Below are 20,349 nucleotides of genomic sequence, written 5' to 3'. Positions count from 1 at the left end.
ATATTCAATAAAAGTTATAACATTGTTGGCAATATAAAAAAAACCTGTTTCCTTTTTAGATAACATTATAATGGATTATTAATAGTGTACAATAATTGACATTTCACTGGAACACGCGTAGTGTACACCAAACGTTATCAGCTGACACCTATTATTATTTATTATAGCTTAAAACCTACAAATAGTAAATACTAAATAGTAAATACCATGTATTTTTCTTGAAAAATATTATTTTCGATATAACGATATATCGTACAATACAAAATAATATCGATGTCGATAATTTGTCACGATATCGATATCGTATCGAATTATCGATATCGTTGCCCATCACTACTAATTAATATTATTTAATGTATGTTAACATTTTATAAAAATGTTTGAGAATAATAAGTATTAGATTAAATATTAAGTAAGCATTTATATTATTTATAGTTTGGTTCAGTAAACATTTTTAAGGATTATTATACTTAGTATCTGGCATATACATTTTATTAATTTCGAAACTATTTATTTGAATTATTAGGCATTTAAATTTAGATATATGTAGATTAACATCTACATCTTAAAAATAATTATCTGCTTGATAATTGACAGTAAAAAAAAAGTTAGTTTCAATTTAAAAAAAGCATGTATCGCCAATAGGATATTCATTAAACGACGTAAGATTTAAAAATATGGTTTTTTGAGTATTCAAAAATATCATAGATAAAAATTTGAATAAATTTATTACTAAAATGAAAAATGAAGACGAGCATGAATCAATCTGAATATTATTCATATTTGAAAGTTAAAAAAGAGAAAATAAAGAAAATTTCCAATGTACATAAATATATAATATGCAATCATCACGCATAAAAATCGTTTTGTATCATTTTTGACAAAAATTGTATCATTAAATATTCTATAAAAAATATGACAAATGAATTATTCTAAATTTCATTGAGTAGAAAATTCTAATATATAACCGCCGAAATTATTATAAAATACTAAGTATACCACATCACTGTTATATCATTATTTGTTTAATTTGTTGTCTTATTAGTATTATACATTGACGCCGTTTAATAGAATCAAATTTTGAACGCTGCTATGTTACATATTTATTTTTATACGTAATTTAAATAAAATTATTTTCCCCTCTTTTGCCAATCGACGCATTATTGTTTTTTCAACCATAATTTTTATTCATTGGCAGAAGTTTTATTTTGTAAGAAATGGCTGGATGGTGTTGATAAATTTAGCGCTTTTCAGAATCATAAAAGGCCCACAGGAAGTCAACATCATCGGTCACGTCCGGTTTAATATTTTGTCCCCTCCTTTTTTCGGATTTTCGTCTACGCGATAAACACACGCGAAATGCAATCGATTGATCTGCCCCCAGGAATGGTGAGACGCGAATGTATTTTTAGACACTATTACTAATCTGAAGGCATGTGAACGGCCTCTTCCCACCCAACCACAGTAGCGGACGAGGTTTTGCAGTAATCGAGAAAAAAATTGTCCACACACGTATAGAAAAAATAAACTTAATAAAAAATATATTTATACACTGGTGACTTTTTGTACAAAAAAATAATAATAAAAATAAAAATCGATAAAAAAATATCTTAACGTTTAAAAAGTATAAAAACTAAACATAGTTTTGAATTTAATATACATAACATATACTAAATAGGTACATATATATATGTATATGCAAAATTGCAAGAGGAAATATTTAGTTGCATATATAAATACTTTTCGATGTCCAAACACCACCATCCCGTATGCTAACATAAATGTTAAAATTTTTATTCTTGATTGACGTTGTTCCATTCGCCTTCCATTCTCCACACACTAAACGCATAACTCAATTGCTCATGAGCAACGTAAGTGCAAGATCCAGTACCGGAAGATCCTTGTTCTAGAAAAGCAAATTTAATAATAACATCAATAAATGAGTAAAAATAAAAATTTAAACACTTAAAACGCATTAAGAATGTATTGCATTTTAATTTGATACGCATTTAGCTGTGATCTTATATCTATTTGAATACTTCTTTTAAACTTGTGTTTTAATATATTTATATTAACTTTAATTATAATTATCAACAAACAATGTTCGATATACAAGTTAGGGTATACTGGAAGATGGTATATTCTTATTCTTTAAGAATTTTTTTTAAAACACCAGATATCGTATCTATTATTGATTATTTTATCAATAATGATTATAGTGATTTATTAAAAAGTATATTTACCATACAGCTGGCCGATAAACAAGGTTCTATAAATTATTATTAATACATACATACATACACACACACACACACATATATATATTTAGTGTTTCAGTTAGCACTGTTGTATACTAATGATCGTTGTTTTTGAATATTATTGTAAAAGGCTAAATCATTAAGTTTATATTACTAACGTATTACTTAATTAATATTATTGAATGGTATTGATTTTCTTAAATTATACGTTTTCAAAAATAATATAATATAAATGTTTATTTCAAAATTAACTTTGTTCTTATATAATTTATAAAATAGATAAATATTATTTTTTATGACGAAAGGACATATATTTTACGGTAGGGTTGGGAGGGTAGGTTTAACGGATTAATAACTTATAAAAGATGACGGGGACGCCCTTTTTAATGTAAACCGAGTGTCTTAAAATTTTGTTTTGCCAATTTAAGTATATTCTACAAATATTAATGTATTACAATTTCAAAAATTATAAACATTTCTTAATAATTATAATTAATGCTACTGATTAATTATTATTAATTATTTTTTTTAACATTACTGACCATCTAGGCGACTAACTCAACCTTTGCTATCAATATTATAATTTCTTTCATTCATCCCTGTAAAGCTGAAATGTACTAAATTTAAGTCCCAATTCCACTTTAATCTTAGTTTCATTTCATTTTTTCTTACTACTTGCTATATCTAACCATCGTTGCTTCGGTGGACTACGTGGCTTTTTTATTTTTATAGTTCACGAGTTCTGTCTTAAGTAAAAACTCTTAACTATACTATTTTCGGTACTTTAAACATGACATCTCATTCTATTATGGATCTTTTTATTTCACCTCTTATCATTTTAATTATAATATACATTATTACAAATATATTTTACCTAATCGCTATAATTAAAAAATCATATGATATATTTAATTTTAATTTTATTAGTATCTATATATAATAGATTATATAAACAAACGTTATACCTACATCATAATGATTCAAATGATTAAAATATGTACAAAAGAAGAGCAAGAATATTTAAAAAATATATTTTTATCTTATTATAATTTACAGTTCTGACTCATAATTTTATTGGCATTTTTCAAATAAATATTATTTTCATAGCTCGTAATATATAAGTACCTATCGAAACTTCTTTTACACTGGATGCATAAACTGTTTACTTTATTCTGTTGGTTACACTTACTATAAACAAACAACATTTAAACGCATTAGTATGTTTATCAGTGAAAATAAATTTCAGATTATTGCCAGAGATTTAAGTTTATTTATGCATTGTATTAATTTTAAATTATAAATATTTTTTGTGTAGGTATTAGTTATAATTCGTTATACTTATAACAGGGATGGGCAATTCAATGTTACTAGAGAGTCAATTTTTTGAAAATGAAAATCTAGCATGTCAATTTTACGTTTTTTAACAGATATTTTTGAAACACTATATTTTAAACGCGAAAATAATAAAACCAAAGCAATCGGCCAGCATAACACGATGGATACGACTAAATTGATAATCTATTAGCTATGTTAACTATGCTTGTATAATAAATAATATAATATTAAGATATTTTATAGTCCAATACTAGATAAGAGTTTATATCTATGTTTTACAATAAACATTATACCGATTTTATAAGTAAAATAAAATAAAATAAAATACAGAAAAATCCTAACATTTAATATTTTTATAAAGTAATTTGAAATGTAGCATGGCCAGTTAAAAATGGTAAGCGCGCCGGATGCGGTCCGTGGGTCGCCAGTTATCCATCTCTGACTTAAAATGATAAAATATTATTTTTCATATTGTATATATATTATATATAAGTGTGATATACCTTATTTCTACACATTGGTATAAGTGCACGATAGTTTAACTCTATATTCAAATTTATTTATATTGTATTTTATTAATTTAAGATGGCAATGCCCTTTGTAAAGAGATTAGGTACATACCTATGCATATAATTTAAAAAAATACAAAATAGATATATAAGTTCGCACGAAATTACATGGCAAAAACAAAAAAAAATCTATCAAAATTATTAGAATATAAACAAAATTTATAAAATAAGGTTAAATGATGAAAAATAGATTAGTATTCGCGTTCGATATTATTACACTAATCACCTAAACGGCTCATTGGCTAAATAATTGGTAGGAGCGTGGGAATATAAAAAATTGGGTAAAAGTAAAGTTTATTAGAATAGTTTTAATATACAGTTGTATATTTTTCTTTCAAATATAAACGATAAGAAAAAATTACTTTAACAAAAGTAGAAGTTATCGTGTTATATCTTATTATTGTTATATTATGTTATATCATCAACGTTTTATATACATAAATTGAAAAACACGAAGATATTATTTTAGTCTACCTCTTTCAGAATACTATATACTCCTCGTAAAACCCTAAATCGTGTCAAACGTGACTTTTTTCTTGTTTCACAATAATGGACCGCATGCTGTAATTTTTTTCATTATTTATTATTATTTTGGAAATCGACTGTGACAGTAAAGGGACGTCGTCGAAACAGATAATCCTATTGAATAACAACTATACCCATGCATATATTGACTTGAATGTGCCCTCGCGGATTAGACTCGTAGCGTAATTACCTAAGAGTTTGACTAAGAGAATACCCAAACATATATTATTGTGGTATTATTGAAGACTTGAGTGACAAATTACATCCGTAAAATCATGAAAATAATAATAATAATAGAAATGTTTCTATTTAAAATATGAATTTTCGATAGCTTATTTTTGTAACAGATTGAATAAACAAAAAAAAAAAAAAATTCGATAGGAACATTCAAAAGCAATACTACCGACGTGTGATGTTGTATATATTATGTTAAATATTTATATATTATATTATATTTACAATAAATAATGCTTATATGAAACGAATAACAATATGTCAATAAGAAAATTCATCTTATAAATTTTCTCTTGAGCTTAATCATGATATAACAAAAATAATATTAATAAATCATATTTTATAATTATTTAGTTACATTAAAAATTTGTTTTATGTCTCAATAATATTAGATGAGTAATGAATAAATTGCAAAATAATCTTAATAATATACTTGTTATGAAGATCATTTAATTTTTTTGAATTATTAACTTTAATTTGTAATTATTTTTGTTGCGTAAACATTCAGCAGTAAGCAAATGTAATATTTTTTTTTATTCTTGGATGATAAATATTCAAAAATGTTAAGTTTCAAAATATTAACTTAATTAAATATTTAAGCATTTATAATTATAGCATCTTACTATTGTGAATATATGTATAGTTTCAGAGTTTCATATTATTTAGGCATAAAACCACTAATTTAATCTTCGCCAAATATATTTTTTATTACGTACGAGTATACGAAATTATAGTGTTTTCTTATTTTATATCCGAGACAGTTAATAAACTACTCGCTTCTGTAAAAATATTTAAAAAATTGGGATATGCTAACAAGAGCCGGTATATTAATTATTAATTACTAATAAATTAGGTACATTTGTTCTGGCTTATATCATTATTCATAATTATAAGCATCCAAAACTAATTTTTCCATTTGTAATGTGTAGGGCCAGGAATTTGATGCATTTACATCTTTTTTCTAATGTGTTTATACGAGGCTTATCTTTACAAAAATGTAACTTATGTTATTTAAAATTTATTGGAACCATTTTTATCTTGCATTTTTCGGTAATTTTTGGCTGTACGGTAATTTTTTACTTATTTCGATGCATTTTTGTAGAAATATTTGCAGTTTTTACATTTTTATTTAATATTATTTTGACAAAACTAAATATTTGAAAAAACTAACATATTTTATAGCTCAATCCTTCAGTTATTTTTCTAAAAATATCGATTTATTTTTTGTAATTATTTTGTATTACTAACATTATTTCTTACTTCCGTTTTAAATTTAATTTAGACCTTGTAGTCTGTCAAAAAAATATATTAGTTTAAATTTAGATGAATAAAATAATAAATTAATAATTTAAAAATGATGAATTTTTGATGATTTATTATTAAAAAATGTAATTTTTGAAAATGTTTGGTTATTTTTTGGTATTTTTATGGTAATTTTTTAAGTCATTTTAATACTTTTTTCTAATGCACGTTTTAAAAATTTGTAGTTCATCAAGTTCCGGGCTTTAGTAATATGTAAATAATATATGAAATAATATCATTCTGTGGTTTTTATTTTTTAATATATATTATCGTTGAAAAATTATGTGATTTTTGTTTTCACAAGAATAGTATACATATATCAGTAAAATTTAATAAATATATATAATTTACTTTGAATACATCTTATCTTTTATAACTGCAATCATACATACATATTACATATCGTACAACTATTTATAGAGATCACAGCAGTTATGAACTTCACACTCCTTAAAGTCTCTTAGGCGATATACTCTCAAATGCATCCTTTTCTCACGATACTAGGTAGTAAATATATATCATTTATAGTCTTATTTAAAATAATAAAACACTTACCAATGGAGTGTTGTGAATCTGAATCAACATGTCCCACCATGGGCACTTCTTCCGTGTTGGCCTTGTGCAGTACCTGGTATAGGAAGTCAATGTACCGCGTGGCTAACTTCAATGTTTGGATTTTCGATAGTTTGTCAGAAGGGAGCGTGGGTATAATCTTCCGGAGAGACGCGAACGCCTCGTTCAAACTCTGTGTCCGCTGTCGTTCCCGTACATTGGCCATCACCCGCTGGCTTTGCATCTCTTCGGGGGTCTGTGGAGATCGTCTCCTCGATTTCAATGGTGTTTGAATTTCTTTTGATCTGGACGATCGTTTTTTTCCTACGATATGAAATATTTTTAGTCATATATGTACTACTCAACATCGTATTTGTAAAGTTTACAGCCATGTAACAATAGTGTGGTGAAAATGTTGAGAAGGTATATATATATATCATTTCTATATAAATTATAATAATGCGCTGTCGCCGTATTTTTTAACATGTTTTTTTATTACCTGTGCAATTTATCAGTTATAGATGATTACAATATTATAACTCACGCAGAAGTTTCGAGAAAATGTTTTCATTACTATATTACAATAATTTTGGACTTAACTATTTAAGGTTAAAGTCGTTTTAAACTTTAAACTTATTACTTATAGCAGAGGATATATTGTTAATGAATATTCGTAAGAAAAGTTTTATTTATAAAGTAGAACTATTTTTGATTTTAATTTTTATAACAACATTTTTTTTATACACGTTAAGAGTAATAAATGTTAATCCATTAAAAAAAAAAAAAATTATAAAGCAAGACATAACATTTGTTTATAACCATTATGAACTTAATAATATGTATTATTTTCCAGTAATTTAGTTTTAAATTGTCACTTTTTTATAAATGATTGTTTTGTGAGTATAATTATATTTGGTGCTTTAATCATATATTATACAAAATATATGTTTTTGTAAATATTCAAACACACTTGTAATGCATTGTTTATTTTCATGCATGTGCAGCATTGTGTTGATGCCAACTTAATTTTTACACATGTAGTTATTATACAGTTATATAATAAAGCTCATTTTAATAATTACAATTAGGTATCATGTTTTGATTTAGACAATTTTTGTCTTTTAATGGATTAATATTCTTTAATTATATAATATTATCTATATGTATATAACTGAAATCGGAAATAATTAATAAATTACAGCATATAGTTAGTGTTTATGTTTAGAATTTATGCTTTGTTTTGATTATTTCACTATATAAGTATTATAATTACATTACCTATCAATAATAGCTTTATGATTTTAATAATATATATGCATGGATATTTGACAGTTGTAAACTATTTATGGCAAATTTAAATGAGAATAAGGGATGATGGGACTATGGGATCTAGACTGCAGTTTATTTATTACGTGATTTTACAAAAAAATAAAGCACCATGCAAGAACAATGTATACATATCTTAAATATTTGTAGATATAAAAAGAATGTTTTTTTATATATTTTATATAATTTCTAAACATTTAAAACTATATAATAATAACATAGGTTATTTAAATAGTTATCGATTTGGCAAAATAATTTAAAGGGACTATATAATTTTTTAATTAATATTTTGTGGAAATTAGTATTATTATTGCGTTGGTAATTTTGAGAATTTTTACGATAAAATTGATCGGAAACATGCAGTCAGTTTTGACGTCGGTATAAAATTTCAAAATATCGTACCTACATTATATATATATATATATATATATATATACACCATAAAACCACAATAGAGATACTCATATATTATTGTTGATATTATATTGTATATGCAAAAGTATATAAACCTTTTTTCGGTTCCACCGTGTCATGTTCCAGGCCGGGTGAACTGCTGCTACCACCGCCGCCACTGACTCCGACATCGCCACAGCCGTCTCCACCACCACCGCAGCTAAGGTCTCCACCGATTCCGACTCCACCGCCGCCTCCAACCCCGCAAACATCATCGTCATACTCAGACTTGACCACCACAGATCCGTAGTCGCCATATGGGTACACGATAGGCGCATTGGTGAACTGCTGCAAATCTTGCGGCGTGTGCCAGCTGTACGGTGACATGAGGTAATCGCCGTTGGGTTTGTATGCTGAGTCCGAGTCCATCATCATTTTGACGACCTGCGTTTATATACCTACTACACCGCGGTGATCGACTCTCGTGTGCAATCTATACAGGTAGGTACAACTACGATCGGAATGATATCGACGAAGATCAAAATTACAGTTTGGTATTATATTAAATAGACGTGTTAAAACGCGCGGGACATCGACATCGGTGATGATGTGTGCAGCGTCCGGAGGACAACGTACGTATATGACATGTATGATATTATGTAAACTCCCGAAGGGACTGCAGCAGTCAACGACGACGACGACGACGACGACGACTATATTATAGCTATGAGATCCCGACCGAGAGAAAGATATGGCGGGCGGGTCCTTGAACGTGCTCTAAATTAAGAACTGAACGGAGCGGGGTGGGGGAGCGTCCCGCAGGGTAAGACTTGGACTGTTCGTATATTATATATATATAGTTAATACCCCCCACTCCGTGAAAAATATATTATATTATTTACCATCGTGTGTGTGTGTGTGTGAGTTTGCGCGCGTGTGTGTGTGTACGTATATTGTAATGCCGACCTATGTATATACACTGCACACAGCAGCACGCCGGCGTACATATACATCTGCGCGCGCGGGAGGAGCCTCTCTCGGACTACGGCCGTGATTGATGGCCGACGATCGAGACACCCGGCTTCTCGTATCTTGTCTGAATGCCGCCGCTACCCTTAGGGGCACGCACGTGTGTATGTGTATATAATATATATATATATATATATACATACACAAACACACACACATATGTATATAACGTGTGCGTGTGAGTTTGTGCGCACACCCCTGCCGCGCCGCCATTTCGATGACGACGTTATATACTATACATTATATAATATTATATAGCCCGAGACAACTTCCTTTTCGTTGTCGAGCGACGCCGCCACTACTGCACCGGTTTACACTGTATTTAAACCAATTGGTTCCTAAATCGGACTCGCGTTTCGTTTGCTGCAGCAGGTCGTTCTTCGTGTGCAACAACACTATAATAGTTATACTGCATACATATATCTATCCACGGAGATGCCGAATTACCATCGGCTTCACCCGAAATAATTTCAAGAAACATATATTTTAAGATAATATTATACAGTTACATACGCGCAGCTATTGCTATAGAAAACTTAAAATTAAAAATGTATAGTCCAAAAACACCGGTTAACAAAAGGGTGAAGTAGCGAATTAAGAAAAGTATTTGTTTGCAGAAATGACTGCGAAGAAAATGTAATAAAGTTTCGCTATTGTAATGCTAGTTCTTGAATCCTGATCTAGTTAATTATCATCGTTTTGTAGTTATAAAAGTTTTTAATATATAAATTGTATATATATTATATACATAATACGTATAATGTACAAAGATATCAAACGATCTTATATTTTAAATCTCGTGCCTTATCTTCATGCTATAGAAAACCCGCTCTTGACAGCAGGAATAATACCATATGTGTAATCATGCTGCAATCTTAGACTTGGACGATTTGTGATTACACCTGTAATTAGAGTAAAATAACAATAGATTTTATTGATTTTTACACTCTCATACTTTAATCCTATAGATGAAAATAACAAAAATGTTTGTTCATTAAAATTATATAGAAGCTATTTAGCTATATGTCCTATAATATGTATCACTTGTTATTTGTAGGCGCGACTAGCTGAGGGAAGGGGGATTAATGGGTGCCCTCGCAAAAATGTCGATGTCTATAAAAAGAATGAGAATAACAAGTAAGCTTACTCACTATATAGGTACCTACTCCAACTCTTTGTTGTTATTGTTTGTTGGTTTTTAAGGTTTTTATGGAAGGTGTTCTATTTTTCTTGCTAATTATTATGATGAGCGTCTCTATGATTCCTTTATCTTGGTTTCTAAAAGGTTATGAAGTATTTAAATTAAAGTAATTATTCATTGGTAGACTGAAGTCAGTTGAACAGAGCGAAAGCAATCATGATCATACAACTTATTTTATATCTATATTAATTTAAGATTTACACAAAATTTCTTTACGTATTGTATATGTATTGATTCAACTTAACTTTAATATTTAGGCATAGAAAATCTACTTGCATTGTGTCATTACCATGTCATTAAATTATATAGTAATCAATTTGTCGATAAATAATTTTGTATGCGATATTAAGTATTCTAGAAATTTATCTCCTAATATACATATTTATAAATTATAATATTTATGATATCATACAGAAAATTTTTTAATTATTATAGTACTTAATTCTACCTCAAGTCTAATATTTAGCATTTACACTTAATAGGTAAGATATACAAAACATAGTAACAATATTACTAAGCAGAAAATTCACAACATTGTTTATTTCTATGCAAATAAAAAAAAAAAATCTCAATCAAGCTTAACCGTATAACATATATAATATATATACATGTCCACGTACATGGAATACCTGAATAGATATATTAAATAGAATACTAAAATAATACATGATTTTTCATATAATGAGACAATTGATAGACATTTGATGATTTAATTAGAAAATTATTATAATTCATTGGTTATTGTATCATAATAATACATACATATCGTTCATTCGCCCCACTGTATGAATAAGAAAAGATTACTATTATTTAGTAAGTAAATTTCTGTATGTACAAAAAAAATATTATTGTTCTACGTTTTTTTGGCTTCTCACCAAAACATTAAATAGTCTTAAATTTATTTATTTTATGAATGATTTAAAAATGTATATAATATGACGTAGTTATCGAAAAAATTAAGAAAATACCTTGAGTTTTTTAAAATTATGTATATTTATTTGTATTTAATATATTATATGATTTATAAGTACCAATTTTAATCATCATAAATGCATTATGATTAAAAAAATTAAATATATAAAAAATTTGATAAATAAAAAGATTTTATTTTTATTTTGCATATGGCTAGATAATTAGATGATATTATAATATATTTAGTTTAAATAGTGCCTGTGTTATGGAGTTATTAATATTTTAATACTATATAAAAGTGTATACAATGTATGCGAATCATCGTGCTATATTAAAATCATGAATTTAATAAATGTTAAATAAAAAAATAAAAAATAAAAATTTATTAATTTATTTATTTAATTTCTATAAATTAAATTAAATTTAGTTTTTTCATTATTTATTATTATTATTATACACCTATTTTGTTTTTATAACTACATAATTAGTATATATTATTATACTATATTATAGTTTAACTAATTTAAGTAATAAGTAAGTTTAACATATTACAATTATGTACCTATTATACCTATAATTTTTAATTTATGGTTAAAAAATCTATAAGAACTTGTACTAATATTCTTAAAAAAAAAAAAAAATGTTAGTTTATTATGCATTATTTATTAAAGAGGGCCTCAAAAAACAGTATAATAAAGTATTAAAGTATATACGTACATAAATTTTAAATTAATATAAACAATACAGTATATGATTCATCAATAAATAAATAATAATAATACTAAATATTAGTATATAATGCATACATTATTAATTTTAATTCATAGTAATATGAAAAATATTTTATAAAATATTTATTTGTAAAATCAAGGTTATTTTATATTTAAAATATTGGTATTATAATTAAAAAATATTTAATGTCCGATTAAAATACATATTACTATATTAAATATTGACAAAACATCCGATAGTTTCATGAATGGCGAATAAATGTATTTAATTCTTACCTTTAAAGGTGTACAGGTACAAATCAGGTGGGCCAATCAGAGTAATTTTGTCAGCCATCTTTACCTTCATACCTGTCCTGTACTTCAAGTAGGTATTATAACTATTTCTGTTGAGTATAATTTATCCAATGACACACATTTTCGAACCCCTTGTAGGATATGGTTAAAATGATTTTCAAATTACAAAGGGAACCCCCGTGCAGAGGGTCAAACATAAAACATGTTATGTTTTTATATTATACTCGGCATATTTGTATTATAATAAAATATGAACGCATAAGTGCATCTTTCTCGATCTCCGTCTTACTACCTCTCTCTTTCTCATTTCCTTTCAAATTCTAAGAAACATTGTTCGGGTCAAAAATAACCCTAAAACTGACCTTCAAACCAACTGGAAAAAGAATGAAAGAATGTTTGGTGTTATTCTTAAGTTATTCTTAATAAAAAAAATAATGTAAAATAAAATATAAATTTATAATATTAGACATAAATTATTATGTAATTGTTACATGTTTATTGTATAAGACATTAATTTTTATTAAAAGCAACAATAAAAGTTTTAATTTAAAAGTTATTTTATCTGTTTTTATAGTTTAACGTGTAGACAACATTTATTCATTTATTTGAGGTACCTAGAGCAACATTAGCCTTTGCAGGGGTTTCTTCTTCGAACGACTCATATGATTCAGATCCCGATTGCGATTCATAAGATTGATTATTATCAATATTTTCTTTTTTGACAGTAGGGAGCTTTTTGTCAATTTTATCATTATTTGAAGTTTGAGATTTTTTAGAGTTGTCTTTTTTAATTTCTTTATCAGATTGTTCGTAACTATCATAATATTCAACAGTTTCAGATGATAGTTCAACGAATATTTGGTCTTTTGTCTTATCCATTTTGTATGCCGTTTGTTTAGTATTAGGTTTTGGTTGTAATTGATTACTGTTTAAATTAATATTTTGTTGTTCATTAAGATTAGCACTTGGTGTTTTTCTAGCAACACCACATTTATTAGATTTAAAATTTCGAGGTGAAGCTTTAGTTAATGTGTTTTCTGTCTGAGCTGTCGCTGATAGTTTAGTACCTTGTAGCAATGGTAAATTTGGATCTTCGTTAATTATAGTGACATATTTAAGTTTTAAGTTGTCAGCACCGTTTTTCTTTTGATGTTGCAATATAAGATTTAAAAGATCATTAGATTCTTTAGATGAATTTGGAATTTTTTCTTTCATTTCATTTAACGCTATTACTAATGTATTCTGAAGACTTAAATAAAAGTTATTTAAGTCTGACAAATTGTTAAAGATTTTTGCTTTTAGATCCTTGAGATTTTCTTCTTTAATAAACGGATATTTTTCAATAATTATTTCAACAATTTTTCTCCAAATCTAAATAAATAAAATATTAATGATTTTTAACAAAAATATTTTAAAGACTTAAATTTGTTTGAAATATTATATTGTTTTTAAATAAAACTTAATATATTTATCAAATTCTATAATTCAATCAATCGTTATATCTACTTAAATATTTTTTCCAAAGAATGAGTAGGTAGTTACCATATATTTCTTATTTTCATCTGAAGTATACAATTTTGAAGGTCTTGATGTTTGTTTCTATTAACAAATAAATGTACAAAAATTATAGCAACATTTTAATATTTTTAATATTATAACAACTATTAAACTTCAAAAGTAAGAACAAATTCCACTAGGCACTATTTTAAATTCTAAGCAAAGTAGGGAATACAATGGAAAATTGGGTTTATAATAAAATATATTCTTTATTTTTATCATTTAAACTTCAACTTTAAATGTGGTTTCCAGTCGTAAAGTTGATATATTGGAAGATCAAGTATGTTTATTGGATATAAGCAAAACAACAGTTTTTGATTTGATTTTTTTATTGAAATTTAAAAAAGAATAACTGTTGATACGAGATATTTGAACTGAATATTTATAAGAGATTTTTCTAAACAATATAACTTATAATTATTAATTATTATTAATATATCAAAAATACGTAGCTACAAATTGTATTTTATAAGCATTTGAAATTAAAATTTTGGCAAAATTAGATACGTTAAACAAAAAAAAAACCAATTATATTCTAGTGATTTTAGTTATTTTTTATATTCAGTAAAATATTCACCTTAGATAATTGAAATGTTGAAGCTTTTCGTCATTAATTTTCAACTATTTAGATATGAATCTCTTGCACTATCTTAAATAATATTTCTACAATATGTTCATTGTCGTGTATATTAACGCATACGTTAATGTAACAATAATAATGTATTATAATATTTGTTTAACAAATTTAAAAATACACGACTGTGAATTATAAGTGAAATAAATATACATTTTATTTTTTAGCCTTGTAAGATTATCACTATACAAATTATACTAGGCGATTACTTATTAGTTTTAAAAATTAAAATATGGAATTTCATTGAAAACAATAAAATTTTAATTTAAAAAATATAAACTAATAATCATATAAAATCGAAATTAAAAGATAAATCAGTTAATAAATGGACGATTAAACTTTTAAAAATGTATAATATAGGGCACATAACATTTTTTTGAATAAAATTACTATTATAAGATTATAATTTACAGTGTTTTCATGTTTTCCGTACAAATTTAGAGTGTTAGTGAATTAGTGAATTGAATCAAAGCCCTACTTAGGGTGTGACGATAATATAATTTTTAAGAGTATATAACTTTAAATATAAATTGCTTAATACATTTTAATGGAAAATTGAATTCCCAATTCTTATTTTCCTAGAAATTATTTATTTTGACAAGTCAAACGACTCCACGTGTTTTCGTATTAAATGTCAGAGTCGTATCATTTATTATAAAATCTCAAAAATAATGTAACGTATTACAATAGAGTTTTTGAGGGATTTAATTTATTCTTCTTGAATAATTATTATTTTAAAATGTTTAATATTATATAAGACAACGTATCTACTTAAAAAACTCACGATCATAAAATAGGTTTTAGATTAACTATTTTGAGATTGTTTCAATTTTGTACAGATTAACATGGATAGTGAATACACTGTATATCTGTTTTAAGTAATATAAATACACAAAATTAAAATCGTAATTGTATTTACCAATTCTTGGATAACATTGTTATTTTTTAATGAAATGTCTATATATTCGTCGCTTAAATCGCGACCGATGCCATCAAAAACATAAATCACCGGTGGCGCACACTTGCAAATTCCATTTTCACAATAACCAAAGTCGAATCCATTATGCTTGAAGTAACAACGAGCTTTACATATTGATTTAAAGCAACTGCTACAGACTAAATTATAGAACATAGTTTTTATTAAATTAAATTTTAATATTTGTTATTTAGAATTTAATTATTAAAAAAATCGGGTAACTTTGTTCTTTTGTATAAATGTTATCGAGTACACCTTATACGTGGCTACAAACCTATCCGTAATTTAATAGATCACAAATTACTGTAATAGATGTCTTAAACTAATCGATTGAATGTTAAATCATATTGTTTACCTATTTGAAAAGACTAGAAAAACCTATTCTAAGCGAAGTAAGCTAGTAAATAAATTGTTGTCTCTAAAAATATTTTATGATATATTAAAGTATATTTAAATTATTATACTATGTTTTTGATTTTTAATTTGGTAGGTGGTAGCAGAATGAAGTAATTTTTTCCAAAAATATCGTTTATCAAACTTACTTTAAAATGGTGAAAACAGGTTTGCTAAAATAATTTTTAAATCACCTATAATATGTCTAATTAATATTTTATGAAAGTTTGAAGTCTCTATGATTATTTCTTTTTAAATATTATTGTAAAAAAACAATCGATTTTGTCCAAAACTAGTGTTGCGTTAATATTTCTATTTACATCTTTTTTTATTTTTTTCCCCTAAATATTAAAAAATATACTTAGCCTTCCAAAGTATTAACTAGTTTAAATTTTCTAATAGAAATCAACCTAAAAGTTACGAGTTGAAGTAAATTGTCTACTCTAAAACGCGAAAATAGATATAAAAAAATGTTATAGTTTATAAGTACCTATATATATTTCTAAGCACAATAATTATTATGCTATTACAGTAGATTATAATAATACAATTATGTATATTGCTTTATTGCATGGTATGAAATTTTGTTCAATGTAACTTATAAAATGTTTCTAAATTTCATGTACCTATAATTCATAATATATTACATTATATATATATAAATTATAAAATTGTATTTAAGCACAATTTTTATTATACATTTTTAATTAGCAATTATAATTTAATTATACTTTGTTAATTTCAATAGTTAATACATATACTTTTTTTGATACGAATGATCCAAATAATAATAGTCCCTAGTAGTAATAGTATGCATAATATACTATTCATTTAAAATCATATACAATAGTTACTCAATTTGTCTTTAATTTAATTTATTTTAATTTCTGAGAAAAAAAATATTGAAGTTTAATAATTTCATCTATAATTAAAAAATCTTACATGTCACGTTGATAATCAGTATACAGCATATCGTTTTTAGCATATATAATTGCATTGCTTTATTCATATTATTATTATATTAAACTAACTTAAGAATAATCAACCAGATTATCACTAAAAACTGTTTTGAACATTTGAGCAGTTAGAAATATGAAAACTTTTAAATATTATTTAAAATTTGTTTTTTTAATAATTAGTATTGGTATAGATAATTAAACTAAGTCTGTCATTTGCACATTTTTCGTTTAAAATAATTATCTCGACACAATTGTGAACTACACTGAAATGTTTTATTTTTATTTGTATGACATTGCGTGCATTTCGTTTCCGTTTAATAATAGGAACATTTAAGTATTTGCTAATTTATTATAAGTGGTAAATTATGAAAAACTATTACAAAATAAATATTTAAATCCCTATACAATACCGAATTATACAACATAACCATTATTTTTCCGGAACCTCATTTTTCGTGACAAAAATTCATAAAAGATTTCACATAATAACATAATCATTATATTAACTTAGTATAAAACATAGTTTTACAAGGCAATGCGGGCAATGCAACCCATAGAACAAGAAATCCATATTTCATTTTAGATTGCTTGGTACCTTAATCTATGGTGACCGATATAATTCCATTATTTATCTTTGGAAATTTGAACATTTTTTTTTTTATATTGAACTCTGAATTTGCGTCTTAGACCCTAGCATATTACTATGTATATGAGTTTTTTAATCATTATTTTCATATCAGCTTGTTCTTTTTGGAACTCTGAGAGCAGAGTAGAGATCCGAATAGTGTTACCTGTTACCATATGTTACAACAACTGTCAAGTACAACTATGTAAGCTACAATAATAACTTTTGAAATAAACAATAAGAATAATTATTGTATTTTAATGTTTAATACAAATCGGAAGTAGGTATACCTATATATCAGTAATAATTGGTAAATCGGTTCAATTTTCATTTCCAAAAATAATAAAATATTTAACCTGAGTATTACATTTTATTTTAATTTGATAAATTTAAAACTATATTAACAATTAACACAAGAACATGATAGGTGTCAGCAGTATAAATAACAATAATTATAATTAAAAAGATTATAGATATCACAGACAATGTTTAGTTTTTATATTCTTACTCTATGGTTTTTACTTATTGTGTAATCGTATTCATATCAATTTAAATATCATATGTCTAATATAATTTAATATAATACTTTTGTAACAAAATAATAATAGTCATGAACAAAAAGAAATCCAGAGAATTCGTAATAAATAAATTCTCCGTAATCGGAAATATCATATTAATAAGTATAACCACTATACTATAGATACTCAATACTTATATTTGAAGTATTTAGTACTTAATATTCGATACATTAAAATAAAATAAGTAAATATATAGACTATAGTCTACAATAATTAATACTCAATAAGTAATTTAATGTATAATAATTATTATTATTCATGTACATTTTTGGACGGCCAGTATAAACTTCAGTCATAACTTAATAATAATTACAATAATACTATGTATTGAATTATTTTAATGAAAATAATTGTGATATGTTATATTATTATTATTATTATTATTAATATTATTTAAAAAAAATTCAAGATTATTAATTTATTATATGTCTATAAACGTCAATACATGTACAGATATCTTTAATAGCATACAGCAAATTTCCGTTCGACGTGTTAGTCGAGAGTGTATCAAAGAGTTGTAAAACATAATGATTGACGAATCTTTGTCTAAAATAATAATACTAATCGTAGTCTGGCCTACATATCAATAACATCAAACACGACAATAATAAAAACAAAAAGGTAGGTAAGTGAGTATCGCTCTGCTCAGTGGCGGATTTAAGGGGGGTCAGAGGGACCTGGGCTCCCCTTGGCCCATAAGATGTGTAAGAATATAACTGTAATGTAAAACTTATAAACACGATTCACAAAATCAGGTTTATTATTATTATTATTATTATTATTATCTTTATTGACGGAAAAAACTGGTGTACTTCGTTCAGTGCATTGCTTTTTGTGTGTTATAATATATAACAACATGTTTAATGCTTTATATCAACTTCAGCACTCTTGTCATTGAAAATTGTGCATATTTAAATACTTTATATAACGATTTATTTATAATTAATATATTTTCATTGTATGCTTTATTTCCTTACACTATCACATTTATGCCTTATTTATCACTAATATAACATTGTTAACGAACAGATTTGTTTTTATAGCTATGCTTGTAGTCTTTAACAATTAATAAATCTTTAGTTTAAATCTTATATTTACACGAGTTTCTTATTTAAATGAATATTGTATAGTTTATTTAACTGTAATAATCTTTTTAGTAATTATAGTTTTGATTGTCAAGGAAAAATCTATACAGTCATACCATCTATTAAGTTAATTAGTTAACCAACAGATCATATAACTCCAGGGTTAGTGAATATAAGAAAGTATCTACAAAGTGCATCATAGTATCTTTTAAATATTTATTTATTTAGAATAATTCTGGCCATTTGAAACGTAACACAAAATGTATTGCAGATTTTGTTTTTCTGATATTTAGCTACTAATATTCACTAAATGTATAATCTACAATATTAAGCTAAGTTAGGAAAGTAAGTAAAGCCAAATCTAAAGTAAAGTAGTAGATATAGCTCAGGTAAATACAATGCACACTTTTATTCAACTATGATTAATATATAAATATATGTTTATATTTTAATAAATATTATTTTACAAAATTAAGTTGTTATTTCTACTTTGATTATGAACATAAACCTTCTAACTTTCAATTTACAACAATTTATTCTTCAACTAAATTTCTATTACTTCATTTATATGACAAAATCAGAAAGTCTACAAAACATGTTTCAATACTTGTTATATTATTTTAATTATAATTATAAACTAATAAACTATTTGATTATTATTTGTTATATTTATTAAATTAATAAAAATATTTTGTGGAGTAAAAATAATGGGTTCCACCATTTTAAAGCAACTAAAATAATATCGCAGTAATGTAAGTGGGTATTAGCGCCATGTGCAAGATAAAGATAAACACCATTAGTATGTGCTTTATCTCATTCTATGTATCCTCTTTCGGGCAACTTTTCTTGTTGACATTCAGTTATCATATAGAGTTCTAATG

General features: G+C 25.5%; 2 protein-coding genes across 2 annotated transcripts; both read right to left on the bottom strand.

Moving 5' to 3' along the window:
• Positions 1-1,624: 1,624 nt before the first annotated feature.
• Positions 1,625-9,218, bottom strand: LOC112597576 (twist-related protein-like). The gene is made up of 3 exons (XM_025343686.1): positions 8,611-9,218; positions 6,779-7,099; positions 1,625-1,906 (listed from the first exon to the last, which is right to left on the bottom strand). Exons 1-3 carry the CDS (start codon positions 8,927-8,929, stop codon positions 1,794-1,796), a joined length of 753 nt encoding a protein of 250 aa, XP_025199471.1. The 5' UTR covers positions 8,930-9,218; the 3' UTR covers positions 1,625-1,793.
• A 3,976-nt stretch (positions 9,219-13,194) lies between these two features.
• On the bottom strand, positions 13,195-17,303 carry LOC112597590. Its single transcript, XM_025343701.1, has 4 exons — positions 17,164-17,303; positions 15,772-15,968; positions 14,204-14,260; positions 13,195-14,032 (listed from the first exon to the last, which is right to left on the bottom strand). The coding sequence occupies exons 1-4, from the start codon at positions 17,228-17,230 to the stop codon at positions 13,259-13,261; spliced, it is 1,095 nt and encodes a 364-aa protein (XP_025199486.1). The 5' UTR covers positions 17,231-17,303; the 3' UTR covers positions 13,195-13,258.
• Positions 17,304-20,349: the final 3,046 nt, after the last annotated feature.

This window comes from Melanaphis sacchari, unplaced genomic scaffold (genome assembly GCF_002803265.2).
Source record: "Melanaphis sacchari strain LSU unplaced genomic scaffold, SCAv2.0 Contig42_pilon_pilon, whole genome shotgun sequence".
Taxonomy (NCBI): Eukaryota; Metazoa; Arthropoda; class Insecta; order Hemiptera; family Aphididae; genus Melanaphis; species Melanaphis sacchari.
This window is presented reverse-complemented; position numbering and strand designations above follow the sequence as displayed.

What these genes read in the sequence shown, in the direction of transcription:
- LOC112597576 (XM_025343686.1), bottom strand. Translation starts at nt 8,929, where the DNA reads ATGATGATGGACTCGGACTCAGCATACAAACCCAACGGCGATTACCTC. An exon ending in CACGGTGGAACCGAAAAAAG is followed by an intron (nt 7,100 to 8,610) that starts GTTTATATACTT and finishes TTCATATCGTAG; the next exon opens with GAAAAAAACGATCGTCCAGA. An exon ending in AGATTCACAACACTCCATTG is followed by an intron (nt 1,907 to 6,778) that starts GTAAGTGTTTTA and finishes TTGCTTTTCTAG; the next exon opens with AACAAGGATCTTCCGGTACT.
- LOC112597590 (XM_025343701.1), bottom strand. Translation starts at nt 17,230, where the DNA reads ATGAATAAAGCAATGCAATTATATATGCTAAAAACGATATGCTGTATA. An exon ending in ACTGATTATCAACGTGACAT is followed by an intron (nt 15,969 to 17,163) that starts GTAAGATTTTTT and finishes TCTATAATTTAG; the next exon opens with TCTGTAGCAGTTGCTTTAAA. An exon ending in ATGAAAATAAGAAATATATG is followed by an intron (nt 14,033 to 14,203) that starts GTAACTACCTAC and finishes TTATTTATTTAG; the next exon opens with ATTTGGAGAAAAATTGTTGA.